This window comes from Sus scrofa, chromosome 5, assembly GCF_054392235.1.
Source record: "Sus scrofa isolate SSC_HxYL_T2T_F1_AM1 chromosome 5, Sscrofa_HxYL_maternal_Yorkshire_Landrace_v2.0, whole genome shotgun sequence".
In the NCBI taxonomy this organism is placed as follows: domain Eukaryota; kingdom Metazoa; phylum Chordata; class Mammalia; order Artiodactyla; family Suidae; genus Sus; species Sus scrofa.
This window is the reverse complement of record NC_139387.1, coordinates 24,682,397-24,709,125: the sequence shown is the minus strand read 5'-3', so window position 1 is coordinate 24,709,125 and position 26,729 is coordinate 24,682,397. Positions and strand designations below refer to the sequence as shown.

Sequence of the window (26,729 nt, the reverse complement as noted above, 5' to 3'; positions counted from 1 at the left end):
ATCAAGAAACTGCAACAGCAGAATTAGATACACTGTGGTGATGCAGGCTAATGTAAGTCAAATAATAAAATGATATATTTTTTGTATTGTTCAAGGAAATGAAACTGGCCTAAGAAAGCATTCTCTACTTCCTTTCGGTTAAGTAATTCGCTGGTGTCCTAGTGGTTAAGAATTGTGTTGTCACTGCTGTGGTGTGGGTTCCATTCCTGTCCTGGGATCTTCTACATGCCAGGGCATGGCCAGTAAAATTAAGTAACTCATGGACATTATGAAAAATATGGAGGTAAAAGGGAAACAAATTACCTAGACATTAGCACTGTAAATTGTTTTATAACATCAGTGTCATATATTTTCCCACTCAAACTTAAGTACATAAGTAAACTCACAAACACAGTTGTAATCTACCTTTTTCACCCAACCAATTATGGTTGTATTTAGTTATCAATATAAGGAGATTTATAGCAATTTTTAATGACTGAATTGTACAATTTTAATCTGTCTTTGATAAGTACCACCAGTTTGGAAACTGAAGTTGTTTACACTTCTTTTTTTAATAATAAAAATACTACTTAAAAGTTTTATATAAATATTTTTGTTCCCATGGCTGCTTATACACCAGACCATTTCTATAGGAGAAATTCTTAGTTGTAGGTAGGACAGTTTTTATATTTGCATGGCTTGTCTCATAGATTTCTCATCAGATGTGTTAAAAAATCTATGTCGTTCCAATCCAGAAATAAAAATCATTAGTATGAACGTGATTGGGTGGATAGTCTTAATAGATTGTCTTAGAAAAGATTCAGCATCTTTCTGTGTACTAGAGAGAGTTCTCTGCAACTCCACAAAAATAGATCAGTAGATAGTTCAATTCTTTTTTTTTTTTTGTCTTTTGTCTTTTTGAGGGCCACACCCGCAGCATATGGAGGTTCCCAGGCTAGGGGTCTAATGGGAGCTGTAGCTGCCATCCTATACCACAGCCACAGCAACACCAGATCCAAGCCGCGTCTGCGACCTATACCACAGCTCATGGCAACGCCAGATCCTCAGCCCGAGCGAGGCCAGGGATCGAACCTGCAACCTCATGGTTCCTAATCAGATTTGTTTCTGCTGCACCACAGTGGGAACTCCAATAGTTCAATTCTTAACTTTGTTTTTCTTCTTATTAGGGACATCAGTAGATGGCCTTGGGTAGAATTGTCTCCCATAAAGATTAGAGATGTCAGAGTATAATGAATGGAAAAAGACCTCCACTCCAGCAACAGACTATTGAGAGGCTGAGTGAGACCTTAAGAGAAAAGCTAGGAATGTGCCCTTAGGTATTTGATAAATTCCAAATAAACAAGCCCGAAGCTCATTGAATTTGCTTTCTTCTTTTGTGTAGTCCCTTTGCTATCATATCATTTTTCTTTTTATATTTTCTAAATCACAACCATTAATTTCTGTTGACATCCATTTTGAACCTGTTATATATTCTGTGCACTGTTCAAGGGGGTGAACAAATCAGGCAGAATCACTACTGGCTCCTGTTGGCTTAACTTAGCTCTGTTTAGGACTTGCATTGTATTATGTTTTTTGGCACTAGTCTTTCTTTATCATCATAAAGATGGTTTTAAAGTCTCAGCAGATTTTATCAGAACACTGCTAACTGGGTGATGAATTAATGTAGAGGCTGTGTTCTTTCACCTTAGAGAGAATCTGGTGACTCTCAACTCTAAACCTTTGGGCTTTAAAGTTTCTTTTACAAGGTAGACATGGACCTCCAGGTGTATAAACCCGTAGTGTTAAAATCCATTCCTTTTTGCTTGAACTAACTCATAAATATTTTGAAAAATTATCTGATTCCTGCTTGAGAAGAGTAACTATATAATTGTGTATGTACTTTTTGGATTTTTGGTTTTCAATAACTCAGTGGCTACTATGGCTTTGCTATTTACCTGTCAGTTGAAGAATTTGATTTTTTTTTATTTTGCACATAAGATTTAATAGTTCTTTTATGGATCATATCCAGATTAGAATTTAGCTAAGGACTATTTTTTTTTTGAAATTTAATTTCCTGCTCTCTTGGTATGAGATGTCATCTTGGAGAAAGTTTATTTTCAACAAGATTTGAAATGACTAAACTTGTTTATTTCAACAAGCAATGACATGATTTGGGAGACAAGATTCAGGAGTAAAGGTGTTAGAAGCATTTAATATGAACATATGATAGACCAGGGTACAATAGTTAAGATTGAAGGTAATGGAGTCACGCTGTGGTGTGAAGGTTGAGGATCCAGCATTGCTGTTGCTGTGGCAGAGGCTGCAGCTGCAGCTTAGATTCAGTGCCTGGCCTGGGAATTTCCATAGGCTGCAAGTGTGGCTGAAAAAGAGAAAAAATAAATTGACAATTATAACTTTAAGGTGCATTAGTCTTTTTATACTTATATTTTTATTTGATACTGACTTTCAACATTACTTCTTTGAGATCAATGGCATTCTTTTGATTACATCTGTGAAAGCTTGTTTCACTTGCTTGTTCCGCAGAGTATAAATAAATGGGTTTAACATGGGGGAAACTGAAGTAGTGAGCACGGACACACACTTATTAATTGCGACTTCATCCTTTGCTGAAGGTTTGACATAGATGAAGAAACAACTTCCATAGGTGATAGAAACCACTATCAAGTGAGAAGAGCAGGTAGAGAAGTCCTTCATCTTTTGCTGGGCAGAAGGGAACTTTATGATGGTCTTGATGATGTAGATATAGGACATAACTACACACAGAAGTGTCATGGTGCCAGTCAACACAGCAAAGGCAATAGTCATCTGTTCTAAGAACCGTGTGTCTGAACAAGATATCTTCAGCAAAGGAGAAGCATCACAGGCAAAATGATCGATGATATTAGAGTCACAGAATTCCAGGTTTAAGCCTAGGCACAGTGGTGGAAATATGACCAACCAACCTGCTATCCAGCAGCAGCTGACAAGCCATCCACAGACTCTGCTGTTCATGATGGTCGCATAATGTAAGGGTTTGCAGATGGCTACGTAGTGGTCATAGGACATGGCAGCTAGGAGAAAAAATTCTGTGGCTCCAAAAAGGATGACAAAAAATAATTGAGCCACACAAGCGTTATAGGAAATAGTTTTGTCCCCAGTTGATAAGCTGTATAGGAACCTGGGGATGCAGACCGTAGTGAAGAAGGTTTCTAAAAAGGAGAAGTGTTTGAGGAAGAAGTACATGGCAGTTTTTTTTTTTTTTTTTTGTCTTTTGTCTTTTTGTTGCTGTTGTTGTTGCTATTTCTTGGGCCGCTCCTGCGGCATACGGAGGTTCCCAGGCTAGGGGTCTAATCGGAGCTGTAGCCACCGGCCTACGCCAGAGCCACAGCAACGCGGGATCCGAGCCGCGTGTGCAACCTATACCACAGCTCGCGGCAACGCTGGATCGTTAACCCACTGAGCAAGGGCAGGGACCGAACCCGCAACCTCATGGTTCCTAGTCGGATTCGTTAACCACTGTGCCACGACGGGAACTCCCATGGCAGTTTTAAGGCGAGAATCTACTAAAGTGAGTATAATGATGGTCATGTTCCCAGTTATACTCAGCGTGTAGGAGACAAACAGAAATAGAAAAATGAGAAGCTGCATTTGAGGATCACCTGTCAGTCCCAGAAGTATGAATGTAGATAATGATGTATGGTTTCTCATGGCTGACTTGTAGTTCTTCTCAATTCCTCACCAACTCAAGTGACCTTGAACTGAGAAAACTTGTATGAAATTATGAGGGTGTGGCCATTGTGTAAAAAAAAATCCAATCTATACAGTGAATAGTCATTTTCTTCTTTGACTTCCTTATGTCCCATCAAAACTCAGGTATTCTCAGCTCTTTGAGAATGAATTATAGGTCTCCTCAAGATCACGTTTTTCTGAGATCAGTTTGTACTGCATTCCATATTTTTCTACCTCTTGTGTGTTCTCCCATCTCTATTTTTCAGTTACTCTAAATTCTGCTATTTATTCTCTGAAATGTATCTAACTAAAGTATTAGAAAACAGTATCCGTGTGGTAGTTTTGTGTATTATAATGTCCTTTTGCTCCTAAAAATTCTTCATTACTCATCAGGTTGGATGGACTCATAAGTTACTTGGAAGTGTTGGTTCCTGCTAAATGCAAATACATGGCAGAGTTTGACATTGTGTACAGGCTATGTGTGCAGTATTGGAATGTTTGCTTTTACTGCCGTGATCAGAGAAGTTATTTCATTTTTGTTTTACTTTTTGTTTTAGAATTGTCATCCAAATAACACGCAGTGTTTTCTGGTTTAGTCATTTATCTCTAAGTTTCTCCATGAATACCCAGTTTTCCTTCCATTTTTTTCACTCTGGTAGAACATCGTGTTTGATAAGCACTAACACAAACAACTTACCTACTACTCCAATGTTGGGTTAGGAAATGAGTATGAGTGGAAAAAAACCCCTGAAATATTTAACCTCAATTGTGGATACTTTTGAGGTCATGAAGGCCAAGGGAAGACAGGGTGAAACAGAAGTTGGAGGAGGAGACCAAGGAGTCACGATGATTTCTTGTCAAGTAGTAACTTGAATTGGATCCTGCAACCGAAATGACCTTAGTGGAAAAACTGGGAAAATCCAAATAATGTCTGTATTTAACTTAATTCATCTATTTAATTTTTTAAAATTATTTTTTGAATCATTCGCCCCTCTGACATCCCCAAGCTTGGCCCTCCTGGAGTCCCTGGGGACTCACAGACCTCAGTGAGGTCCATAGCCTGCTGTGCTTGCTCAACCCCCAGGTGCTGGGATAGGGGGTTGGGAAACCTGTGCATGGCCCAGCTGTCACGGATCCAAGAGGGGGCATCCACAGAGCATGAGGTATGTGCTGCAGAGGCAGGGGCATTGGCTGTGACAGTGCCAGCATCATTGCTGCTTGCCCAGCCTGGCTCGGACCTCTAGCCATCCTTAAATGTGTATTTTAGTTATTACTATTTGTATACGGTTTTCATTCTTTATTGATAATAATTGAACTATGATTATGCAGGATGCTACTGTTAAGGGGAGCTGGATGAAGCATATCTGGGAATTGACTACACTATTTTTTCAACTATTCTGGAAGTATAATTTTATTTAATAGTTAAAAATTTACCAAATACAAATAAAAAAGAGAGGAAGAAAACCATAAAAGCAAACTGCAATTCCTGAGCACTTTCTATGTGCCAGGAAGTTTGTTGCCAAGTCTTCACATGGATTATTTGTTGGTATTTATGTTCTCTCTTCCAATCGTCTGTGCTTCAGCCATGTTTTTGTGGTGATGTCAGTTTCAATCTGTCTCTAAGTATGTAGGGTGTTATTTGAAATTAATATTTACACTTGAAATTATGGGTTGATATTAATTAGCAATATCGGAATTGCATGGATTCTCTCTCTGCCTAAAAGCCAAATTATACATCGACTAATAAGACCCAAGGGCTTGAGGTTTTGACCCACTGACAGAACACTCCTGTGACGAAGGTGTCTCTTTTTAGAAAGGAATGTTCACTGTGAAACAGCTCTTCCGAGTTCGTCCACCAAAGGGGGGCATTTGCTTTCCACAAACTGGAGCAGCATATTTGTAATTTGCGTGGAGTCTGTTTCCTGATACAACTCTGTTCATTATGATCTTCCACCCTGTCCTTACCTTCACTAGACATGTACTGATTATTAATAAGTTTTCCGCTTTGTCTTGGAATCACTTCCTGAGAAGAAGTGTCTTGACACTTCATTGTCTAAGTTACATGCCTCTCGTTTTTGCCTCTCTAGCACATAGTGCTCATCTCTCTATCACTGAACCTGTGAGTGTAATTTTATTGACATTGGACTAATCATAGTCTTGTTCATTGAGATGCCAAAGAAGCTGGTCCTATTCAGTTTACCAAGAGCTCAATAAATATGTTTATTTTAAGATGAATAAATTTTATATGTCCTCTTCTGACTCGGAACAAGCAGTCTGTTTCTTATTTACTAAAACTTCCATTCTCTTTTATGTAAGAGAGACTTGCATTCTATTAGTATTCAATCTTGGGGGGGGTCCCCAATTTTTATTCTACAAAAGGTTAATTATTTTCTCTTCTAGCTTTATTGAGGTATAATTGATATAAAATTGCACAAACTTAATATATATGCCATATATTGCCTCTGTTTCCTAGTCTCCTTCTTTTTTTTTAAATGAGCTCTTTAACACATAAAAATCATTCTTTGCTCCCTGGCAGTACCAAAAAAGGCTGCATGTCAGATATAGCCCTAGAGTAAAAAACAAAACAAGGCAAAAAAAAAAAAACCTGTCATTTGAAATTTTGCTTGGATTAAAAATTATGATGTACTTGGCCTTCTCTCTGATTACTTACATAACAGCTAATGCAAGTATTTCCTGTCCTTCAGGCATTGTCTGGATACCTTGTCATTTTCTGACATTGTTGAATCAAAAGGCATTTCCTCTAGAAGCTTCAGTTAAATGGTTACATGGAGTTTCACCTGGTTGCTTTAATAATTTCCTTCCTAATCCTTAGGAAGGGCAGACATCAACTCCCACTTTGTGTCTAGTCTCATAGTTTAGCCTAAAGAGTCTATAGAAAATACAGTAAGGGAAGAAGAGGGAATAGTTTGCTTAAAAGTTAGCCTCCTACCTCAACACCAGGTTCAAGGTCATAAAGGGATAACCTAGCATTTCCAGTGGGAGTAAAAATGAATTGTCTCTGTAGCCCAGATAAGTCCCCTCAGTTCTAGTCACCACGACTCCAGATATCTGACTCATTCTCAAGCACCTCAAGCAGCTTGCATGTACAGAGAAGAGCATTTTTTTCTTCCCAGAATACCACTGGTTTCTCCAGTCATTCATCTTCCACATTCTTAAGAACATTGTCATGAAATTAATTGACCTCGATATTGCTATAGAGATGAAAAAGTGAGTTTTCACTAAAATATAAAAGTCTGGTAGAGGATGTGGTCACCGACAATAAGACATTAGCAAGTCAGTCCCTCAAATAATAAAATTTACATATCTTATACACAGTTTTTGTTTAAAATGAGTGTGAGGTTGTGGTAGAGAATATGGGGGAGTGCCCCGCAAACACTCAGGTATATATATAGTCTTTTGTCTTTTTAGGGCCGCACCTGCAACATATGGAGGTTCCCAGGCTAGGGGGCGAATGGGAGATGTAGATGCCAGCCTACTCCACAGCCACAGCGTCGCGCGATCTTAGCTGCGTCTGCAACCTACACCACAGCTCATGGCAATGCTGGATCCGTAACCCACTGAGCTAGGGATTGAATGTGCTTCCTCATGGATACTAATTGGGTTCCTTTTACACGGAGCCACAACGGGAACTCCACATTCCTCTATATTTATACTGATATGTAAAAACAGCTTAATGACTGTCCTATGCTTGCCACTTATATTGTAAAGACATACTTCATAAGCAATTGTTGAAACCTTTCATAAAATATAAAAATCATCAGTTATTTTGCTATAGACACTTTCCTTAGAGGAGAGCATCATTCTGGACTTCAGAAAAGAGAAAGAAAATAATAAAAGATACTTCCCTGGTATTTGTAATCTCAGCTGTTTGCTGAACCCCGAAATTGCAAAGGGTGAAAAAAGTCATCCAAGAATGACTTCTTCTAGAGAGAGGTTAGAGTGGTGGGTGGGGCTGCGCATTTTTAGGAGCGGACTCATACTCACAGAGGGCTCCGCAGTTGGAGAGTTTTCACCAAGTCCTCCACCACCCACACAAGATGAAGAGTTTTCCAGCAAAAGCCTGCCTCCCCCTGAGCCCAGGCACTCTTTTCTTTACTCTGTAACTACGAAGGTAACAGTAGTTAAAATGGCCAGGTAGGCATCTCTCTCTGCTGTTGGGAAAATTGCTGTTCTGATACTTCTGGTAGAGGCACACATTTCTAAACTGACAGAATTCCCCCTTTGAAAAAAAAAATTGATCCAATTTTCAGTTAAGTGAAGCAAACAAACGAATCTTTGTTGGTCCTGACTTAAAATAATTAATGAATCTCTTGTGTAATAGACTTTGGGGATAGAGAGAGGACGAGAGAACTGGGGAAAATGTCCTCAGAGACCCACCTGTAAATACCAGCATCAGAATCAGGCCAGGAGTGCAATAGTAACTCTCAGGTAACCAGGCTAAAGGCAAACTTCTGTCGTGTATTTCAGTATCACGTTAGGCATTTGTAAGATGTTAAAGACAATTTTTCAGATTTAGTAATCCTATAAAATTTATAGTTCATGCTTAGTGTAAACATAACTATTCACATAATAATAGGGGAAATATTTTATCAAAAGAAAAGGCAAAGTGATAAGTTATCACTGATATTTTTCAGAAATACCTCCCAGATTTTTATAATACATTTGTTTTTATATCTCATGGGCTGTTTTATTGCTAAATTTATATATGATCTTATTCTGTTACATTAGAATGTTAATATGTATTTTTGCATTTTTATGTATGTTTTATATGTATTTTTATTTGTGTATTTTTGGATTTGTTTTATATGTACCTGTTTAGATGCTTTTCCTATGCCTTGATTTTAGTATGTCTATGTGTGGTATACTTTTCTTTTATGAGGGGGTTAATAGCCTTTTTTCTAAGAGTTTTATTTTTTTCTATTATAGTTGATTTGCAAAGTTCAGTTAATTTCTGCTTCACAACAAAGTGACCCAGTTGTACATACACACATATATTTTCCTCACATTATCTTCCATCATGTTCCATCACAAGTGACTAGATAGAGTTGCCTGTGCTATACAACAGGATCTCATTGCTTATCCATTTCAAATACAATAGTTTGTATCTAATAACCCCAAATTCCAAGTCCATCCCACTCCTTCCCACTCCTCCTTGGCAACCACAAGTCTGTTTGTCATGTGCATGAGTTTGTTTCTTTTCTGTAGATAGGTTTATTTGTGTCATTTATTAGATTCTAGATATAAGTGATATCATATGGTATTTGTCTTTCTCTTTCTGACTTACTTTTCTTAGGATGAGAGTTCCATCCACGTTGCTGCAAATGGTATTATTTTCTTCTTTTTTATGGATGGGTAGTATTCCATTGTGTATATACTCCACATCTTCTTAATCCATTCATCTGTTGATGGACGTTTAGGTTCTTTCCATGTCTTGGCTATTGTGAATAGTGCTGCAATGAACATGCGGGTGCATGTATCTTTTTCAAGGAAAGTTGTGTCGGGATATATGGCCAGGAGTGGGATTGCTGGGTCATATGGTAGTTCCATACTTATTTTCTGAGGCACATTCATATTGTTTTCCATAGAGGTTGCACCAAATTATATTCCCACCAAGAGTGAAGGAGGGTAGCCTTTTCTCCACACCCTCTCCAGCATTTATTTGTTGACTTGTTAAAGATGGCCATTCTGACTGGTGTGAGGTGATACCTCCTTATAATTTTGGTATGCATTTCTTTTATAATTAGTGATGTCGAACATTTTTTTCCATGTGCCTGTCGGCCGTCTATGTATCTTCTTTGGAGAAATACCTATTCAGGCCTCTACCCATCTTTGTTGTTTTTTGTTTTTTTGTTTTTTGTTTTGCTGTTGAGTTGTGTAAGTTGTTTGTATATTTTAGAAGTTAAACCCTTGTCTATTTCATCGTTTGAAACTATTTTCTCCCATTCCATAGGTTATCTTTTTTTTTTTTTTTTACGGTTTCCTTTTCTGTGCAAAAGCTTGTAAGTTTAAGTCCCATTGGTTTGTTTTTGTTTCTGTTTCCTTGGGAGACTGGCCTCAGAAAACATTTTTCTGGTTGATGTCAGAGAATGTTTTGCCTATGTTCTCTCTAGGAGTTTGACGGTGTCTTGTCTTATGTTTAAGTGTTTAAGCCATTTTGAGTTTATTTTTGTGCATGTTGTGAGGGTATGTTCTAGTTTCATTGATTTACATGCAGCTGTCCAGTGTTCCTAGCACCATTTGCTGAAGAGGCCGTCTTTTTCCCATTTTATATTCTTGCCTCCTTGGTCAAAGATTAGTTGACCATAGGTGTCTGGGTTTCTTTCTGGTTTCTCTGTTCTGTTCCATTGGTCTGTGTATCTGTTTTGGTACCAGCACCACACTGTCTTGATTACTATAGCTTTGTAATATTGTCTGAAGTCTGGGAGAGTTATGCCTCCTGCTTGGTTTCTTCCCCCCTCAGGATTGCTTTGGCAATTCTTGGTCTTTTATGGTTCCATATAAATTTTTGGATAGTTGGTCTAGTTCTATGAAAAATGCTGCGGATAATTTAACAGGGATCACATTGAATCTGTAGACAGTTTTGGGTATGTGGCCATGTTAACAATATTAATTCTTCCAACACAGAAGCATGGACTATCTTTCATTTATTTGATTCCTCTTTAAATTCCTTGATCAATGTTTTATAGTTCTTAGCAAATAATCTTTCAGGTTTACTCCTGAAATTTTAGTTTTCTACATGTTATATTTAATTTTTTTTTTGTCTTTTTGTCTTTTCTAGGGCCGCACCCACGGCACTTGGAGGTTCCCTGGCTAGGGGTCCAGTCGGAGCTGCAGCCATCGGCCTACAATAGAGCTGCAGCAATGCGGGATCTGAGCTGCACCTGGGACCCACACCACAGCTCATGGCAATGCCGGATCCTTAACCCACTGAGCAAGGCCAGTGATCAAACCCACAACCCCATGGTTCCTAGCTGGATTCGATAACCGCCAAGCCATGACAGGAACTCCACGTGTTATATTTAAAAGCTATTGCATTTTTGTATTCCTTCTCTAAGATTTCGTGTTGGTATACAGAAATGGATCCAATTTCTGAATGTTAATCTTGTATCTTGCCACTTTCCTGAATTTGTTGATCAGTCTGAGTAGTTTTTGTGCCAATTCCTAATGGTTTTGCACATGTAGTATTATGTCATCTGCATAGAGTGACACTTTTACCTCTTCTTTTCCAATTTAGATACAGTTTATTTCTTTTGTTTGTCTGATTGCCATGGCTTGGACTTCCAATTCTATGTTGAATAAAAGTGGTGAGAGTGGACATCCTTATCTTGTTCCAGATTTTGGTAGAAGGCTTTCAGCTTTTCTCCATTGAGTATTAATATTGGATGTGGGTTTGTACAAAATATCTTTGATTATGTTATATGTTCCCGCTATACTCACTTTTGTAAGGGTTTTTATCATGAATGGATGTTGGATTTTGCCAAATGCTTTTTCTGCATCTATTGAATTGATCATGTGGTTTTGCTTTTTCTTTTCTTTTTTTTGTGTCTTTTTTTTTTGTCTTTTCTAGGGCCGCACCCGCAGCATATGGAGGTTCCCAGGCTAGGGGTCCAATCAGAGCTGTAGCCACCAGCCTGTGCCACAGAAAGGCCAGATCCAAGGTGCGTCTGCGACCCACACCACAGCTCACAGCAATGCTGAATCCTAAACCCACTGAGCAAGGCCAGGGATCGAACCCTCAACCCCATGGTTCCTAGTTGGATTTGTTAACCACTGCACCATGAGAGGAACTCCGACTTTTCTTTTCTTAATGTGGTGTGTATTGTTGATTGATTTGCCCTTGTTGAACCATCCTTGTGAATTTGGGATGAATTCCATTTGGTTGTGATGTATGATCTTTTTTGTATGTTGTTGGATTTATTTGGCTAAAATTTTGTTGAGAATTTTGTGTCTATTTTCATCAAAGATATTGGTCTATAATTTTCTTTGTTGGTAGTATCTTTGATTTTGGTATTAGGGTGATAGTGGCTTCATGGAATGTCTTTGGACATTTGAATCACTACGTTGTACACTTGAAACCTATATTGTAAGTCAATTATAATTCAATAAAAAAGAATGATATCTCTATACCAATATTTTAAAATATCTGGGGAAACATCTAAAAGAAGAAAAAGAAATGATTTAACTATGATAGGTTCTAGCTAAAGGATTAAAATAATATATGTTGTTCCTCATAAAGCACTGTTTGATAATTAGTTCTTCAGTATATGAATGGAAAATTAATGATTAAATGTCAGTGAGGTCAACCTGATTGGTCGATCAGATATGAAATTACAATATTGGTTATCAGCTTTATGAAAAATATAAGGTAGCTATGCACCTTTTGAGTTGGTTTATCAAGTGATACATTTTGCTTTTTTAATAGAAATAGTTTTTTTGAGTGAATCATGAAAGGATTTTTTAACTTGCTTATTCCTCAGTGTGTGTGTGTATGTGTACACACACATATATGGATTCAGCATAGGTGAATATATGTGTGTGTGTGTGTGTTTGCGTGTGGATTCAGCATTGGCCATATGGAAGAAATAAGCAATGCCACAACTTTATTGAGATTTACCTCTTCTTTTGCAGATGGTTTGATGTAGATAAAGATGTAGCTGCCATAGGTGATGGAAACAATAATCATATGGGAAGAACAAGTAGAAGAAGCATTTTTTCTTTGTTGGACAGAAGGAAATTTTAGAATTGTCCTTATGATGTATATGTAGGAGAGAACTACACACAAAAGAGTGATGATGAAGGTCAGCACAGCACAGGCTATAACCATCTGCTCAATTAACCAGGTGTCTGAACATGAGATCTTCAGGAGAGGAGATGCATCACAGGCAAAATGATCAATGACATTAGAATCACAGAATTCCAGATGAAAACCTAAGCTGAGTGGAGGGAGGATAATCACAATCGTTACCACCCAACAGCAGACAGCCATTGTTTTGCAGTTTCTTGCTCATGATTGTTGTATAATGCAGGGGTGTGCAGGTGGCCACATAGCGATCATATGCCATGGTTGCCAAGAGAAGGAATTCAGTTAACACAAAGGGGTCTAAAAAATAGTTGAATGGGAGTTCCCGTCGTGGAGCAGTGGTTAACAAATCTGACTAGGAACCATGAGGTTGTGGGTTTGTTCCCTGGCCTTGCTCAGTGGGTTAAGGATCCGGCATTGCCTTGAGCTGTGGTGTGAGTCACAGATGCGGCTCAGATCCTGTGTTTCTGTGGCTCTTGCATAGGCTGGTGGCTGTGGCTCTGGTTGGACCCCTCGCTTGGGAATCTCCATATGCCGTGGGTGAGGCTCAAGAAAAGGCAAAAAGACAAAAAAAAAAAAAATAGTTGAATGGCGCATGCATTATAGGTAATTGTTCTGTCCCCAGTTGATATATTATACAGGAATCTTGGAATACGGGAGTTTGTAGATGAGATTTCTAAGAAAGAGAAATTTTAGAGGAAAAAATACCTGGGAGTTTTAAGGTGGGGATCCAGCAAGGTTAGGGTAATGATGGTCAGATTTCTGGTTACACTCAATATGTAGGTGAGAAATAGAAAAGTGAGAAGCAAAAGCTGCAGCTGAAAATCCTCTGTCAGTTCCAGAAGGATGAATGCTGTTATTGCAGTGGGGAATCTCCATACCGCTTTCCACAGTGGTTGCACCAATTTACAATCCCACCAACAGTGTACTAGGCTTCCTTTTTCTCCACACCCTCTCCAACACTTCTTGTTTGTAGGCTTTTGGATGATGGCCATTCTGGCTGGTGTGAGGTGGTACCTCATGGTGGTTTTGATTTGCATTTCTCTGATAATGAGTGGTGTTGAACATCTTTTCATGTGTTTTTTGGCCATACATGTGTCTTCTTTGGAGAACTGTCTATTTAGATCTTCTGCCCATTATTTGATGGGGTTTTTTGTTTTTTTGGTATGGAGCTGCAGAAGGTGTTTATAAATTTTGGAGATGAATCCCTTGTCAGTGGATTCACTTGCAAAGATTTTCTGGCATTGTGTGGGTTGTCTTTTTGTGTTGTTTAGGCTTTCCTTTGCTGTGCAGAAACTTTGAAGTTTGATTAGGTCCCATTTGTTTATTTTTGTTTTCATTGTCAATACTCTAAGAGGGGGATCTGAGAAGTTGTTGCTGTCGTTTATGTCAGAGAGTGTTTGGCCTATGTTTTCCTCTAAGATTTTCATAGTGTGTGGTCTTATATCTAGGTCTTGAATCCATTTGGAGTTTATTTTTGTGTATGGTGTTAGGGAGTGTTCTAATTTCATTCTTTTCCATGTGGCTGTCCAGGTTTCCCAGCACCACTTACTGAACAAACTGTCCTTTCTCCATTGTATATCCTTGGCTCCTTTGTCATAGATGAGTTGGCTGTAGGTGTGTGGGTTGAATTCTGGTTTTTCTATCCTGTTCCACTGATGTATATTTCTGTCTTTGTGCCAGTACCATGTGGTTTTGAAGATTGTTGCTTTGTAGTATAGTCTGAAGTCTGGGAGCCTGATTCCTCCAGCTCTGTTTTTCTTTTTCAGGATGTTTTTGGCTACTCTGGGTCTTGTGTGCTTCCAAACAAACTTGAAAATATTTTGTTTGAGTTCTGTGAAAAATGTCCTTGGTAATTTGATAGGGATTGCATTGAATCTGTAGATTGCTTTGGGTAGTATAGTCATTTTGATAATATTAACTCTTCCAATCCACGAGCATGGTATATCTTTCCATCTATTTGTGTCATCTTTGGTTTCTTTCATCAGTGGCTTATAGTTTTCAGAGTACAGGTCTCTTGTCTCTTTAGGTAGGTTTACTCCTAGGTATTTTATTCTTTTGGATGCGACGGTAAATGGGATTGCTTCCCTAATTTCTCTTTCTGCTCTTTCATTGTTAGTGTATGAAATACTGACAATTTTGGTGCATTAATTTTGTATCCTGCAACTTTGCCAAATTCATGGATGAGCTCTAACAGTTTTCTGGTAGAGTCCTTAGGGTTCTCTAGGTATAGTATCATGTCATCTGCAAATAGGGGTAGTTTTACTTCTTCCTTTCCAATGTGGATTCCTTTTATTTCTTTTACTTCTCTGATTGCTGTGGCTAGGATTTCCAAATTTATGTTGAAGAGTAGTGGCAAGAATGGATATCCTTGCCTTGTTCCTGATGTCAGCAGGAATTCTTTCAGCTTTTCACCATTGAGAATGATGTTTGCTGTGGGTTTGTCATATGTGGCCTTTATCATGTTGAGGTAGGTTCCCGTTATGCCCACTTTCTGAAAGGTTTTTATCAGAAATGGATGTTGGATTTTGTCAAAGGCTTTTTCTGCATCTATTGAGAGGATCATATGGTTTTTATTCTTCAGTTTGTTAATGTGGTATATCACACTGATGAATTGGTGGATATAGAAGAAACCTTGCATCCCTGGGATAAATCCCACTTGATCATGATCCACAATCCTTTTAATGTATTGTTGGATATGGTTTACTAGTATTTTGTTGAGGATTTTTGCACCGATGTTCATCAGTGAAATTGGCCTGTAGTTTTCTTTTTTTTGTGGAATCTTTGTCTGGTTTTGGTATCAGGGTGATGGTGGCCTCATAGAATGAGTTTGGGAGTATCCCTTCCTCTGCAATTTTTTGAAAGAGTTTAAGAAGGAGAGGTATTAGCTCTTCTCTAAATGTTTGATAGAATTCACCTGTGAAGCCATCTGGTCCTGAACTTTTGTTTGTTGGAAGTTTTTAAATCACAGTTTCAATTTCAGTTCTTGTGATGGGTCCATGCATCTTTTCTCTTTCATCTTGGTTTAGTCTTGGAAGATTGTACTTTTCTAAGAATTTGTCCATTTCTTCTAGGTTTTCTGTTTTATTGGCCTATAGTTGCATATAGCAGTCTCTTATATTCCTTTGTATTTCTATGATATCCATTGTTACTTCTCCTTTTCATTTCTAATTTTATTGATTTGAGTCCTCTCTCTTTTTTGCTTGATTAGTCTGGCTAAGGGTTTATCAATTTTGTTGATATTTTCAACGAACTAGCTTTTCATTTCAGTGATCCTTTCTATGGTTTTCTTTGTTTCTATTTCATTGATTCCTGCCCTGATCTTTATGATTTCTTTCCTTCTACTAACTTTAGGTCTTGTCTGTTCTACTCTCTCAAGCTGCTTGAGATGTCAAGTTAGCTTGTTTATTTGAGCTTTTTCTTGTTTCCTGAGGTGGGCTTGTATTGTTATAAACTTTCCTCTTAGAATGGCTTTTGCTGCATCCCATAGGTTTTGGAATGTCATATTTTCATTTTCATTTGCTGCTAGGTATTTCTTAATTTCCTCTTTAATTTCTTCAATGATCCATTGGTTGTTTAGTAGCATGTTGAGTCTCCATGCGTTTGTGTATTTTGCAGTTTTTCTTGTTGTTGATTTCTAGTTGTATAGCGTTGTGGTTGGAAAAGATGCTTGATATGATTTCAATTTTCTTAAAGTTACCAAAGTTGGATTTGTAGCCCAGGATGTGATCAATCTTAGAGAATGTTCCATGTGCACTTGAATAGAAAGTGTATTCTGTTGCTTTTGGATGGAATGTCCTATAACTATCTATGAAGTCCATCTGGTTTAATGTATCATTCAGGGCCTATGTTTCCTTATTGGTTTTCTGTCTGGTTGATCTGTCCATTGCTGTAAGTGGGGTGTTAAAGTCCCTGACTATGATTGTGTTATTGTTGATTTGTCCTTTTAAGGTTGTTAGCACTTGCCTTATATATTGTAGTGAACTTGTGTTGGGTGTGTAGGTATTTAAAATTGTTATATCTTCTTCTTGGATTGATCCTTTGATCATTATGTAATATCCTTCTTTGTCCCTTAAAATATTCTTCATTTTAAAGCCTACTTTGTCTGATATGAGTATTGCTACTCCAGCTTTCTTTTGATCCCCGTTTGCATGAAATATTGTCTTCCGTTCTTTCGCTTTCAATTTGTATGTGTCCCTAGAAGTGAAGTGGGTCTCTTGAAGACAGCATATATTATGGGCCTTGTTTTTGTATCCATTCAGCTAGCCTGTGTCTTTTGGTTGGGGCATTTAGTCCATTAACATTTAAGGTAATTATTGTTATGTATGTTCTTATTGCCATTTTATTTTTTGTCTTTTTTTGGCTATTTCTTGGTCTGCTCCTGCGGCATATTGAGGTTCCCAGGCTAGGGTTTGAATCGGAGCTGTAGCTCCCGGCCTATGCCAGAGCCACAGCAATGCGGGATCCGAGCCGCATCTGCAGCCTACACCACAGCTCACCGCAACGCTGGATCATTAACCCACTGAGCAAGGGCAGGGACCGGACCCGCAACCTCATGGTTCCTAGTCAGATTGGTTAACCACTGCTCCACAACGGGAACTCCTTATTGCCATTTTAGTAATTGCTTTGGGTTTGTTTTTGTTGCTCTTTTTTCTTTCCTTCTTCTCTTGTTCTTTTCTGCCTATAGAAGTTCCTTTAGTATTTGTTGTAAGGCTGGTTTAGTGTTGCTGAATTTTCTCAGCTTTTGCTTACCTGTGAAGATTTTGATTTCTCCTTCAAATCTGAATGAGAGCCTTGCTGCATAAAGTAATCTTGGTTGGAGGTTTTTCCTTTTATTACACTGAGTATATCATGCCCTTCCCTTCTTGCCTGCAGTTTCTGCTGAAAAATCTACCAGTAACCTTATTGGGGTTCCCTTGTATGTTATTTGTTTCTTTTCCCTAGCTGCTTTCAAGATTTTCTCTTTGTCGTTAATTTTGTTCAGCTTGATTAATATGTGTCTTGGGGTTTTCCTCCTTGGGTTTATTTTATATGGTACACGTTGTGCTTCCTGGATTTGAGTGAGTGATTCCTTCTCCATGTGAGGGAAGTTTTTGGCTATTATCTCTTGGAATATTTTTTCTGTCCCCTTCTCTCTCTCTTCTCCTTCTGGCACCCCTATAATAACGGATGTTGGTGCATTTAATGTTGTCCCAGAGTTCTCTGAGACTCTCTTCATTTCTTTTCAGTCTTTTTTCTCTTTTCTGTTCTGCATCTGTAATTTCCACTAATCTGTCCTCCACCTCGCTTATTCATTCTTCTGCCTCCTGTATTCTGCTATTAGCTGCTTCTAGTGAATTTTTTGTTTCTGTTATTGTATTTTGCATCTCTTCTTGTTTAAGTTTTCTATTTTGTATCTCTTTGCTCAGTGTTTCCTGTACGTTATCTATTTTTGCCTCCAGTTTATTTCCAATGTCTTGTATCATCTTCAGCATCAACAGTTTAAGTCTTTTCCTGCAGGCTGAGAATCTCCTCATTGCTTAGCTGATTTTCTGGGGTTTTTCCTTTCTCCGTCATCTGAGTTATGGTTCTCTGTCTTTTCCTTTTTATAGGTTTTTGGTGTGGTGACCTTTTTACAAATAATAGAGTTGTAGCCTCTCTTACTTCTGATGTCTGCCCCCCTATGGCTGAAATCGGTATGGGGGGCTTGCTGTCAGCTTCCTGATGGGAGGGGCTGATTCTGATCCCTCTGGTGGGTGGGGCTTAGTCTCTGGATGGGATTAGAGGCTGCTGTGTGGCTGAGGGGTCTTTAGGTAGCCTGTTTACTGAGGGGTGGGGTTGTGATCCCACCTGGATTGTCGTTTGCCCTGGGGCTTCTCAGCCGGACTGATGGGTGGGGCCAGATATTCCCCGAAATGGCCACCTCCAGAGAAAGGCACTTTGGTTGCTGAATATTCCCAAGAGCTTTGCTTTCAATGTCCTTCCCTCACAACAAGCCACGTTCTCCCCTGTTTTCGGGGGATGTCTCCCCTGTTTTCCCAGGATGTCTCCAAGAACTGCAGTCAGGTTTGACCCACATTCCCATGGAGACTTTGCCTTGCCCTGGGACCCAGTGCACATGAAAGTCTGTGTGCGCCTTTTAAGAATGGGGTCTCCCTTTCCCCCAGTCCTGTGGAACTCCTGCACAAAAGCCCCACTGGCCTTCAATGCCAGATGCTCCAGGGGCTCTTTCTCCTAGTGCAAGATCCCTACACATGAGAGTTTTATGTGTGGCTCAGAACTCTCACTTCTGTAGGTGAGTCTCTGTGAACCTGTTAGTTTCCTGTCTATTGGGCTTCCCACCCGGGAGACATGGGGTTGTTTATATTACACAATCGCCCCCCTACCTCTTGATGTGTCCTCCTGTTTTTCTTCTGGAGTAGGATATCTTTTTTAAGGTTTCTGGTCCATTTGGATGAATTAGTTGTGAATTTTGTTGTTTTTTGGAGAGAAATTGAACTCCAGTCCTTCTCTTCCACCATCATAATCCTGTCCCTTCATAGAGTTTTAAACAGTGTTTTTCTCACTTTCATCTGAGCAAGTAAATCCTTTGTTCTGCTACTATAGGCTCAGTATTCAGGACAGTCTCCAGGGTAGACAGATGGCGTCACAGGGAGGGATATTAATTGAGGATCAGGGTAGATCAAGTTTGGTGGAAGGCTATTACCCTCTTGATCAGTGCATTATCATCTGATGGTGATCATAGATCACAATGACAAGTTCTGTCCTGATTTCTTCTATTTTTAGGAACTCAGTTCACCACCCAGTAGTTGTCTTGGTATTTGACTCAGCTTTGCTTGGGTCTTAAAACATCTCATTTTTAATAATCAATATTTTGCTTGTATCTGAATCCAGTCTTACATAAATATTAAATATTTAATAATGTCAACACATTCAAATTGACTCTCTAACTTTCACGGAGTATTTTATTTGGGCAAAAATTAAAAAATGAATAAAATTTCAGTATGTGAGTCTCAGTTGATGTGTGTAGGTGTATGTGTGTGTGGGTGCTTGGATTTTATTTTTTGTGTGTCCATGTGAGTTTGTCGATTTTATTTATGATTTAGGCCTGAATCATAACCAGGCGTGCGAATGATTTCTAGGGCCATCCTTGCAGAACATAAATTGTGTCTCATACATGACTATAGGATAGTCCCATCAAATGCTAACCATATTGGTTATTGAAGTCTAGGCCTTTGCTTAAAGAGAGAACTCTGTCATGATATTTCCCATCCACCTCCCACCTTCTGCCAGAACACATGCATACATGCTGTGAAAATAACTGAGGCAGCAAACACTTTCAGACTTACCCTTTAAACATTAAATTATTTCATGGCATCAGTTGACCATTTATTTGAACATTCTCATAATGAGACACAGTCTGAACAGGAATATGCTAGTAGGGACCTGAAAGCTAAGTTTTCTTGGGAAACTACACTCAGCTAGAAAATCCCTGGAAATGCCCAGAGCCCTCCTACACTATAGGGCATTTCTAGAAGAGGGCCTCTGCCATTTTTGTGTTCTTCACTTGACAGCAAGGAAAAAAAAAAAAAAAGGAAGAAAGAAAGAAAGAAAAACAGAAGTGCCTAATCTCTAGGGCTAGGCATATCTTGGGCTATGGAGTGATTAGGGATGGTTGATCTTCTGAATTTCTTCATCAGGAGAACATATTTGGCACCAAATATTATGGCTAGTTAATTTGTGTATTCTCCTATAACAAGAGTCATTAGAGTAAACAAAGAAAAGAAGAGTCCTTGGAGACTCAGGTTTGAACGTCATCAAGGAATATTAATATAAAATTTTGGCTGTCAACTTTACAGCAACGGTGCCAGTGCCCTTAAGATCAAGAAACTGCAACAACAGAATTAGATACACTGTGGTGATGCAGGCTAATATAAGTCAAATGATGAAATGATTTTTTTTTTGTATTATTGCAGGCAATGAAACCATTCTCTACTTCCTTTCGGTTAAGTAATTCACTGGTGTCCTGGTGGTTAAGAATTGTGTTGTCACTGCTGTGGTGTGGGTTCCATTCCTGTCCTGGGATCTTCTGCATGCCAGGGCATGGCCAGTAAAATTAAGTAACTCATGGACATTATGAAAAATATGGAGGTAAAATGGAAACAAATTACATAGACATTGCCACTGTAAATTGTTTTATAAAACAGTGTCATATATTTTCCTACTCAAACATAAGTACCTAAGTAAACTTGCAAACACAGTTGTAAACTACTTTTTTCACCCAACCATTTATGGTTGATTTAGTTATCAATATAAGAGATTTAGAACAATTTTTAATGACTGAATGATATAATTTTAATCTCCTTCGATAATAAGTACCACTGGCTTGAGAACTTAAGTTGTTTCCATTTATTTTTTTTTAAATCATTTATTTATATATATATTTTTTTGACTGCACAGCATGGTGACCCAGTTACACATACATGTATATAGTGTTTTTTTCTCACATTACGTGTTCCATCATAAGTGACTAGACAGAGTTCCCCATTTCTTTTTTTAATAATAAAAAATACTACTTTAAAGTTTTATATAAAATCTTTGTTCCCACAACTATTATACATCAGTCCATTCCTATAGGGAAATTCTTAGTCGTAGGTAGGAAAGTTTTTATATTTGTGTGGCTTGTCATACAGATTTCTCATCAGATGTGCCTAAAAAAATATGTACTTCTAATCCAGAAATAGAAACCATTAGTATGACTGTGATTGTGTGGATAGTCTTAATAGATTGTCTTAGAAAAGACTCAGCATCTTTCTGTGTACTAGAGAGAGTTCTCTGCAGCTAAACAAAAATAGAAGATTAATAGACAGTTGAATTCGTACCATTGTTTTCCTTAGTGCAAAGGGATGTCAGTATAGGGTCCTGGAAAGAATTACCTCCAATAAAAGTTTAGAGATATCAGCAAATAAGGAATGAAAAAAAACAACTCTACTATAGCAACAAAGTATTGAGTGGCTGAATGAAACCTTAAGAAAAAAATTAGGATAAATTCCCAATAAACAAGCCCAAAGCACATTGAATTCTCTGTCGTCTTTTGTGTATTGCAGCCACTATCACTTTTTTCTTTTTACATTTTCTAAAACACAACCATTAACTTCTGTCGATATATATTGAGAACTGATTATATATTCTGTGCACTCTTCAAGGTGGTAATGGTACAGCCATAAACAAAGCAGACAGAATCACAACTGGCTCTTGTTGGCCTCACTTACTAGCTATTTTTAGGACTCGCACTGTATTATGTATTTTGGCACTAGTCTTGCTTTATCATCATAAAGATGGTTTTGTTGTCTCAGCAGATTTTATTAGATCACTGCAACCTGGGTGATGAATTAATGTACAGGCTGTGTTCTTTCACTCTAGAGAGAATGCAGTGATTCACTCTCAACTCTAAATTGTTGGGCTTTAAAGATTTTTTTTTACAAGGTAGACGTGGACCTCCTGGTTTGTAAACCCATAGTGTTAAATATATTCCATTTTGATCAAACTACCTCGTTAATATTTTCAAAACTTATCTTATTTTTGCTTGAGGAGAGTAACTGTAATTGTATATATATACTTTTTGGATTTTTGGTTTTAAAGAAAGCAATGGCTACTATGATTTCATTATTTCCCTATTCAAGAATTTGATTTTTTTATTTTGATGTAAGATTAAATTGTTCTTTTATTGATCAGAGCCAGGTTAGAATTTAAGTAAGACCCTTTTCCTGGAAATTTAATTTCATGCTCTCTTGATACATAATGTCATCTTGGAGAAAGTTTATTTTCAACAAAAGTTGAAATGACTCAACTTCCTTATATTAACATGGATTGAAATGATGATTTGGGAGACAAGATTCAGGACTTACAGTGTTATGAGCATTTAATATGAACAGACAGTAGACCAGGGTGCAATAGTTAAGAATTGTAGATTATGGAGTTCCTGCTGTGGTGCAGCAAGTTAAGGATCCAGAATTGCTTAGTTGTTGTGTAGGCTGCAGCTAATCTTGGATTCAATGCCTGGCTGGGGAACTTCCATAGGTTTAGAGTGTGATGTGGCAGAAAAAGAAAAAAAAAAAGAATTGATGATTATGACTTTAAGGTGCACTACTCTTTTTGTATTTATATTTGATACTGACTTTCAACATTTCTTTATGTCTTTGAGATCAATGAAATTCTTTTGATTAAGTCTGTGAAAGCTCGTTTCACTTGCTTGTTCCTCAGGGTATAAATAAGTGGGTCTAGCATGGGGGCAACTGAAGCGCTGAGCACAGACACACATTTATTACTTGCTGGATCATCTTTTGGTGATGGTTTGACATAGATGAAGATACAACTGCCATAGGTGATAGAAACCACTATCAGGTGAGAAGAGCAGGTAGAGAAGGCCTTCATCTTTTGCTGGGCAGAAGGGAACTTTATGATGGTCTTGATGATGTAGGTATAGGACATGATATCAGTCAACACAGCAAGGGCAACAGCCATCTGTTCTATGAGCTGGGTGTCTGAACAAGATATCTTCAGCAAAGGAGAAGTATCACAGGAAAAATGATCAATGATATTAGAGTCACAGAATTCCAGGTTTAGGCCCAGGCACAGTGGTGGAAATATGACCAACCAGCCTGCTATCCAACAGCAGCTGACAAGCCATCCACAGACTCTGCTGTTCATGATGGTCGCATAATGTAAGGGTTTGCAGATGGCCACATAGCGGTCATAGGACATGGCGGCCAGGAGAAAAAATTCTGTGGCTCCAAAAAGGATGACAAAAAATAATTGAGCCACACAAGCATTATAGGAGATAGTTTTGTCCCCAGTTGATAAGCTGTATAGGAACCTGGGGATGCAGACCGTAGTGAAGAAGGTTTCTAAAAAGGAGAAGTGTTTGAGGAAGAAGTACATGGCAGTTTTAAGGTGAGAATCTACCAAAGTGAGTATAATGATGGTCATGTTCCCAGTTATACTCAGTGTGTAGGAGACAAACAGAAATATAAAAATGAGAACCTGCATTTGAGGATCACCTGTCAGTCCCAGAAGTATGAATGTAGATAATGATGTACGGTTTCTCATGGCTGACTTGCACTTCTTCTCAACTCCTCACCAACTCAAGTGGCTTTGAACTGAGAAAACTCGTATGAAATTATGAGGCCATGACTATTGTGTAAAGAAAAAATCCAATCTATACAGTGAATAGTCATTTTCTTCTTTGACTTCCTTATGTCCCATCAAAACTCAGGGATTCTCAGCTCTTTTATGAGCATAATAGGTCCCCTTGAGATTTTCTTATGCATTCATGATCAAGACCCTCGCCAAACTGGGTATAGAGGGAGCATTCCTGAATATAATCAAAGCCATTTATGATAAACCCACAGCAAATATAATACTCAATGGGGAAAAACTGAAAGCCTTCTCACTCAAATCTGGAACAAGACAGGGATGCCCACTCTCACCACTGCTCTTCAACATCGTTTTGGAAGTCTTAGCCACAGCAATTAGACAAACAAAAGAAATAAAAGGCATCCAAATAGGAAGAGAAGAGATCAAACTATCACTGTATGCAGATGACATGATACTATACATAGAAAACCGTAAGGACTCGACCCCAAAACTCCTTGAACTGATTAATAAATTCAGCAAAGTAGCAGGATATAAGATTAACATTCAGAAGTCAGTTGCATTTCTGTATACCAGCAATGAAATATTAGAAAAGGAATACAAAAATACGATGCCTTTTAAAATTGCACCTCACAAAATCAAATACCTCGGAATACACCTGACCAAGGAAGTAAAGGACCTATATGCCGAGAACTATAAAACTTTAATCAAAGAAATCAAAGAAGATGTAAAGAAATGGAAAGATTTTTCTGAAATCATTTTATATTACAGTCCATATTTTTCTACCTCTTGTATGTTCTCCCATCTCTAGTTTTCAGTTAAGCTAAATTTTGCCATTTGTTCTCTCCAATGTATTTAGCTATGGGATTAGAAAACATTATCCATGTGGTACAGTTTTGTGGATATTATAATGTCCTTTTGCTCCTAATAATTCTTTACTACTCATCAGGTTGAATGGATTTCTAAGTTACTTGGAAGTGTTGGTTCCTGCTAAATGCAAATAAATGGCAGAGTTTGACATTGTGTACAGGCTATGTGTGCAGTATTGGATTGTTTGCTTTTACCGCCATGATCAGAGAAGTTAGTTCATTTTTATTTTACTTTTGGCTTTAGAATTGTCATCGAAATAACACGCAGTGTTTTCTAGTTTAGTCATTCATCTGTAGTTTCTCCATGAATCCCCAATCTTCCTTCTATTTTTCATCTGATAGAACCTCGTGTTTTATGTGTGGTACATAAACAAGTTACCTACTCCAGTATTGGGTAAAGAAATTAGTATAAGTAGAAAAAAAAACCCAAAGAAATTAACCTCAATTATTTATACTTTGGAGGTCATGAAGGCCAAGGGAAGACAGAATGAGACACAAGTTGGAGGAAGAGACCAAGGAGTCATGATGAGCTTGTCAAGTAGTTAATTGAATTGTATCCTGTAGCGGAAAAGTGACCTTAGTGGAAAAACTGGGAAAATCCTAATTATGTCTGTATTGAAAATAATTCATTTCTTTTAATTTTATTTATGTTTCAATTAGTCTTTTGCCCCTCTGACACCACAAAGCTTGGCCCTTCTGGCACCCCTGGGGACTCACAGACCTCAGCGAGGTCCATAGCCCCTAGGTGTTGGGATATGGAGTCAGGAAACCTGTGCATGGTACCACCATCGCAGATCCGACAGGGGGTGCCCAGAGAGTGTGCGATATGCGCCTTGGGGGCACAGGTGGTGGTGGTGCTTACCCAGCCAGGCCTGGCTTGGGACCCTGAGCCATCCTTAAATGTGTATTTTAGTTTTCAGTATTTGTGTATAGTGTTTGTTCCTTAGTGTTAATAATTGAACTGTGATTGTAGAGGATGCTACCGTTAGGGCGAGCTGGGTGAAGGCTAGCTAAGAATTATGTGCACTATTTTTTCAACACTTGTGAAAGTGCAATTTTATTTCATTGTTAAAACTTACCAACTAGAAATAAAAAAGAAAGAAAGAAAACCAAAAAAGCAAACTGCAATTGCTGAGCACTTTCTATGTGCTGGGCAGTTTGTTAGGGCAAGTCTTCACATGGGTTATTTGTCTGGTGTTTATATTCTCTAATCTGATTGCATTTCAACCGTGTTTTAGCAGTGAAGTCGATTTTATTCTGTTTATAAGTAGGTCGGATATTATTTGAAATTAACGCTGACAGTTGAAATTGTGGATGAATGTTAATTAGAAATGCCCGAATTGCATGGATTCTGTCTCTGCCTACAAGCCCAATTATAACATCAACTCCTAAGACCAGAAGTGCTTGAGGTTTTTTGACCCACGGATAGCACACTCCTGTGATGAAGGTTCTATATTTAGAAAGGAATATTCCCTGTGAAACAGCTCTTTCGAGTGTGTTCACCAAAGAGGGACATTCACTTTCCACAAAGCAGAGCAAAATGTTTATAATTTGGGTGGAGTCTCTTTCTTGTTCCTCTGTTCATTAGAAGCGTCCCATCCCGCCCTTACCTTCACTAGAAGTTACTAGCAGGATACTAAGTTTGGGCTTAGTGTCACTTCCTGAGAAAAAGTTTCTTGAATCTTCATTGTCTGAGTTACATGCCTGTTGTTTTTGCCTCTTTTGCACATAGTACTCATGTCTCTATCACTGAGCCTGTAAGTGTATTTTTTTGCTATTGGGCTCTTCAGAGTCTTGTTCCCTGAGATTCCACAGTAGCTGGCCCTATTCAAGAGCTCAATAAATAACTTAATTTTTAAAAGAATAAGTTTTTTATGTATTCTTTGGACTCAGAACAAGCAGTCTGTTTCTCATTTAGTGGAATTTCCATTGTCTTTTATATAAGAGAGAATGTTGCATTCTGTAATATAAATATGTAATCCTACATGGGGGGGGGTTTCCAATTTTTAGCTGCGAAGGCTCTATTAATTCCTTTTTTAGCTTTTTGAGGTGTAATTGATATAAGAATTGCACATATTTAATGTATATGCCATATATTGTCTCTGTTGCTTGGTCTCCTTTTTTTTTTTTTTTCCCAAAAATGAGCTCTTTAAAAACATAAGACTCATTCTTTGCTCCCTAGAAGTACCAAAAAAGGC

General features: G+C 38.2%; 3 protein-coding genes across 3 annotated transcripts in view; 1 reads left to right on the top strand and 2 right to left on the bottom strand.

The window, feature by feature from the left end:
• Nucleotides 1-26,729, top strand: part of LOC110258130 (olfactory receptor 6C3-like) — a 225,952-nt gene that overhangs the window by 34,929 nt on the left and 164,294 nt on the right. The window lies entirely within an intron of this gene.
• On the bottom strand, nucleotides 286-6,306 carry LOC146403264 (olfactory receptor 6C2-like). The gene is made up of 2 exons (XM_084955937.1): nucleotides 3,534-6,306; nucleotides 286-3,254 (listed from the first exon to the last, which is right to left on the bottom strand). The coding sequence occupies exons 1-2, from the start codon at nucleotides 3,685-3,687 to the stop codon at nucleotides 2,452-2,454; spliced, it is 957 nt and encodes a 318-aa protein (XP_084812063.1). The 5' UTR covers nucleotides 3,688-6,306; the 3' UTR covers nucleotides 286-2,451.
• Nucleotides 22,700-23,617, bottom strand: LOC100513086 (olfactory receptor 6C2-like). The gene has a single exon (XM_013997610.3). It carries the CDS (start codon nucleotides 23,615-23,617, stop codon nucleotides 22,700-22,702), a length of 918 nt encoding a protein of 305 aa, XP_013853064.3.

Coding starts and splice junctions, on each gene's coding strand:
- LOC100513086 (XM_013997610.3), bottom strand. CDS start 23,617: ATGAGAAACCGTACATCATTATCTACATTCATACTTCTGGGACTGACA.
- LOC146403264 (XM_084955937.1), bottom strand. CDS start 3,687: ATGAGAAACCATACATCATTATCTACATTCATACTTCTGGGACTGACA. Junction 3,255..3,533: donor ACTCACTTTAGTAGATTCTC/GCCTTAAAACTG, acceptor AGCAACAAAAAG/ACAAAAGACAAAAAAAAAAA.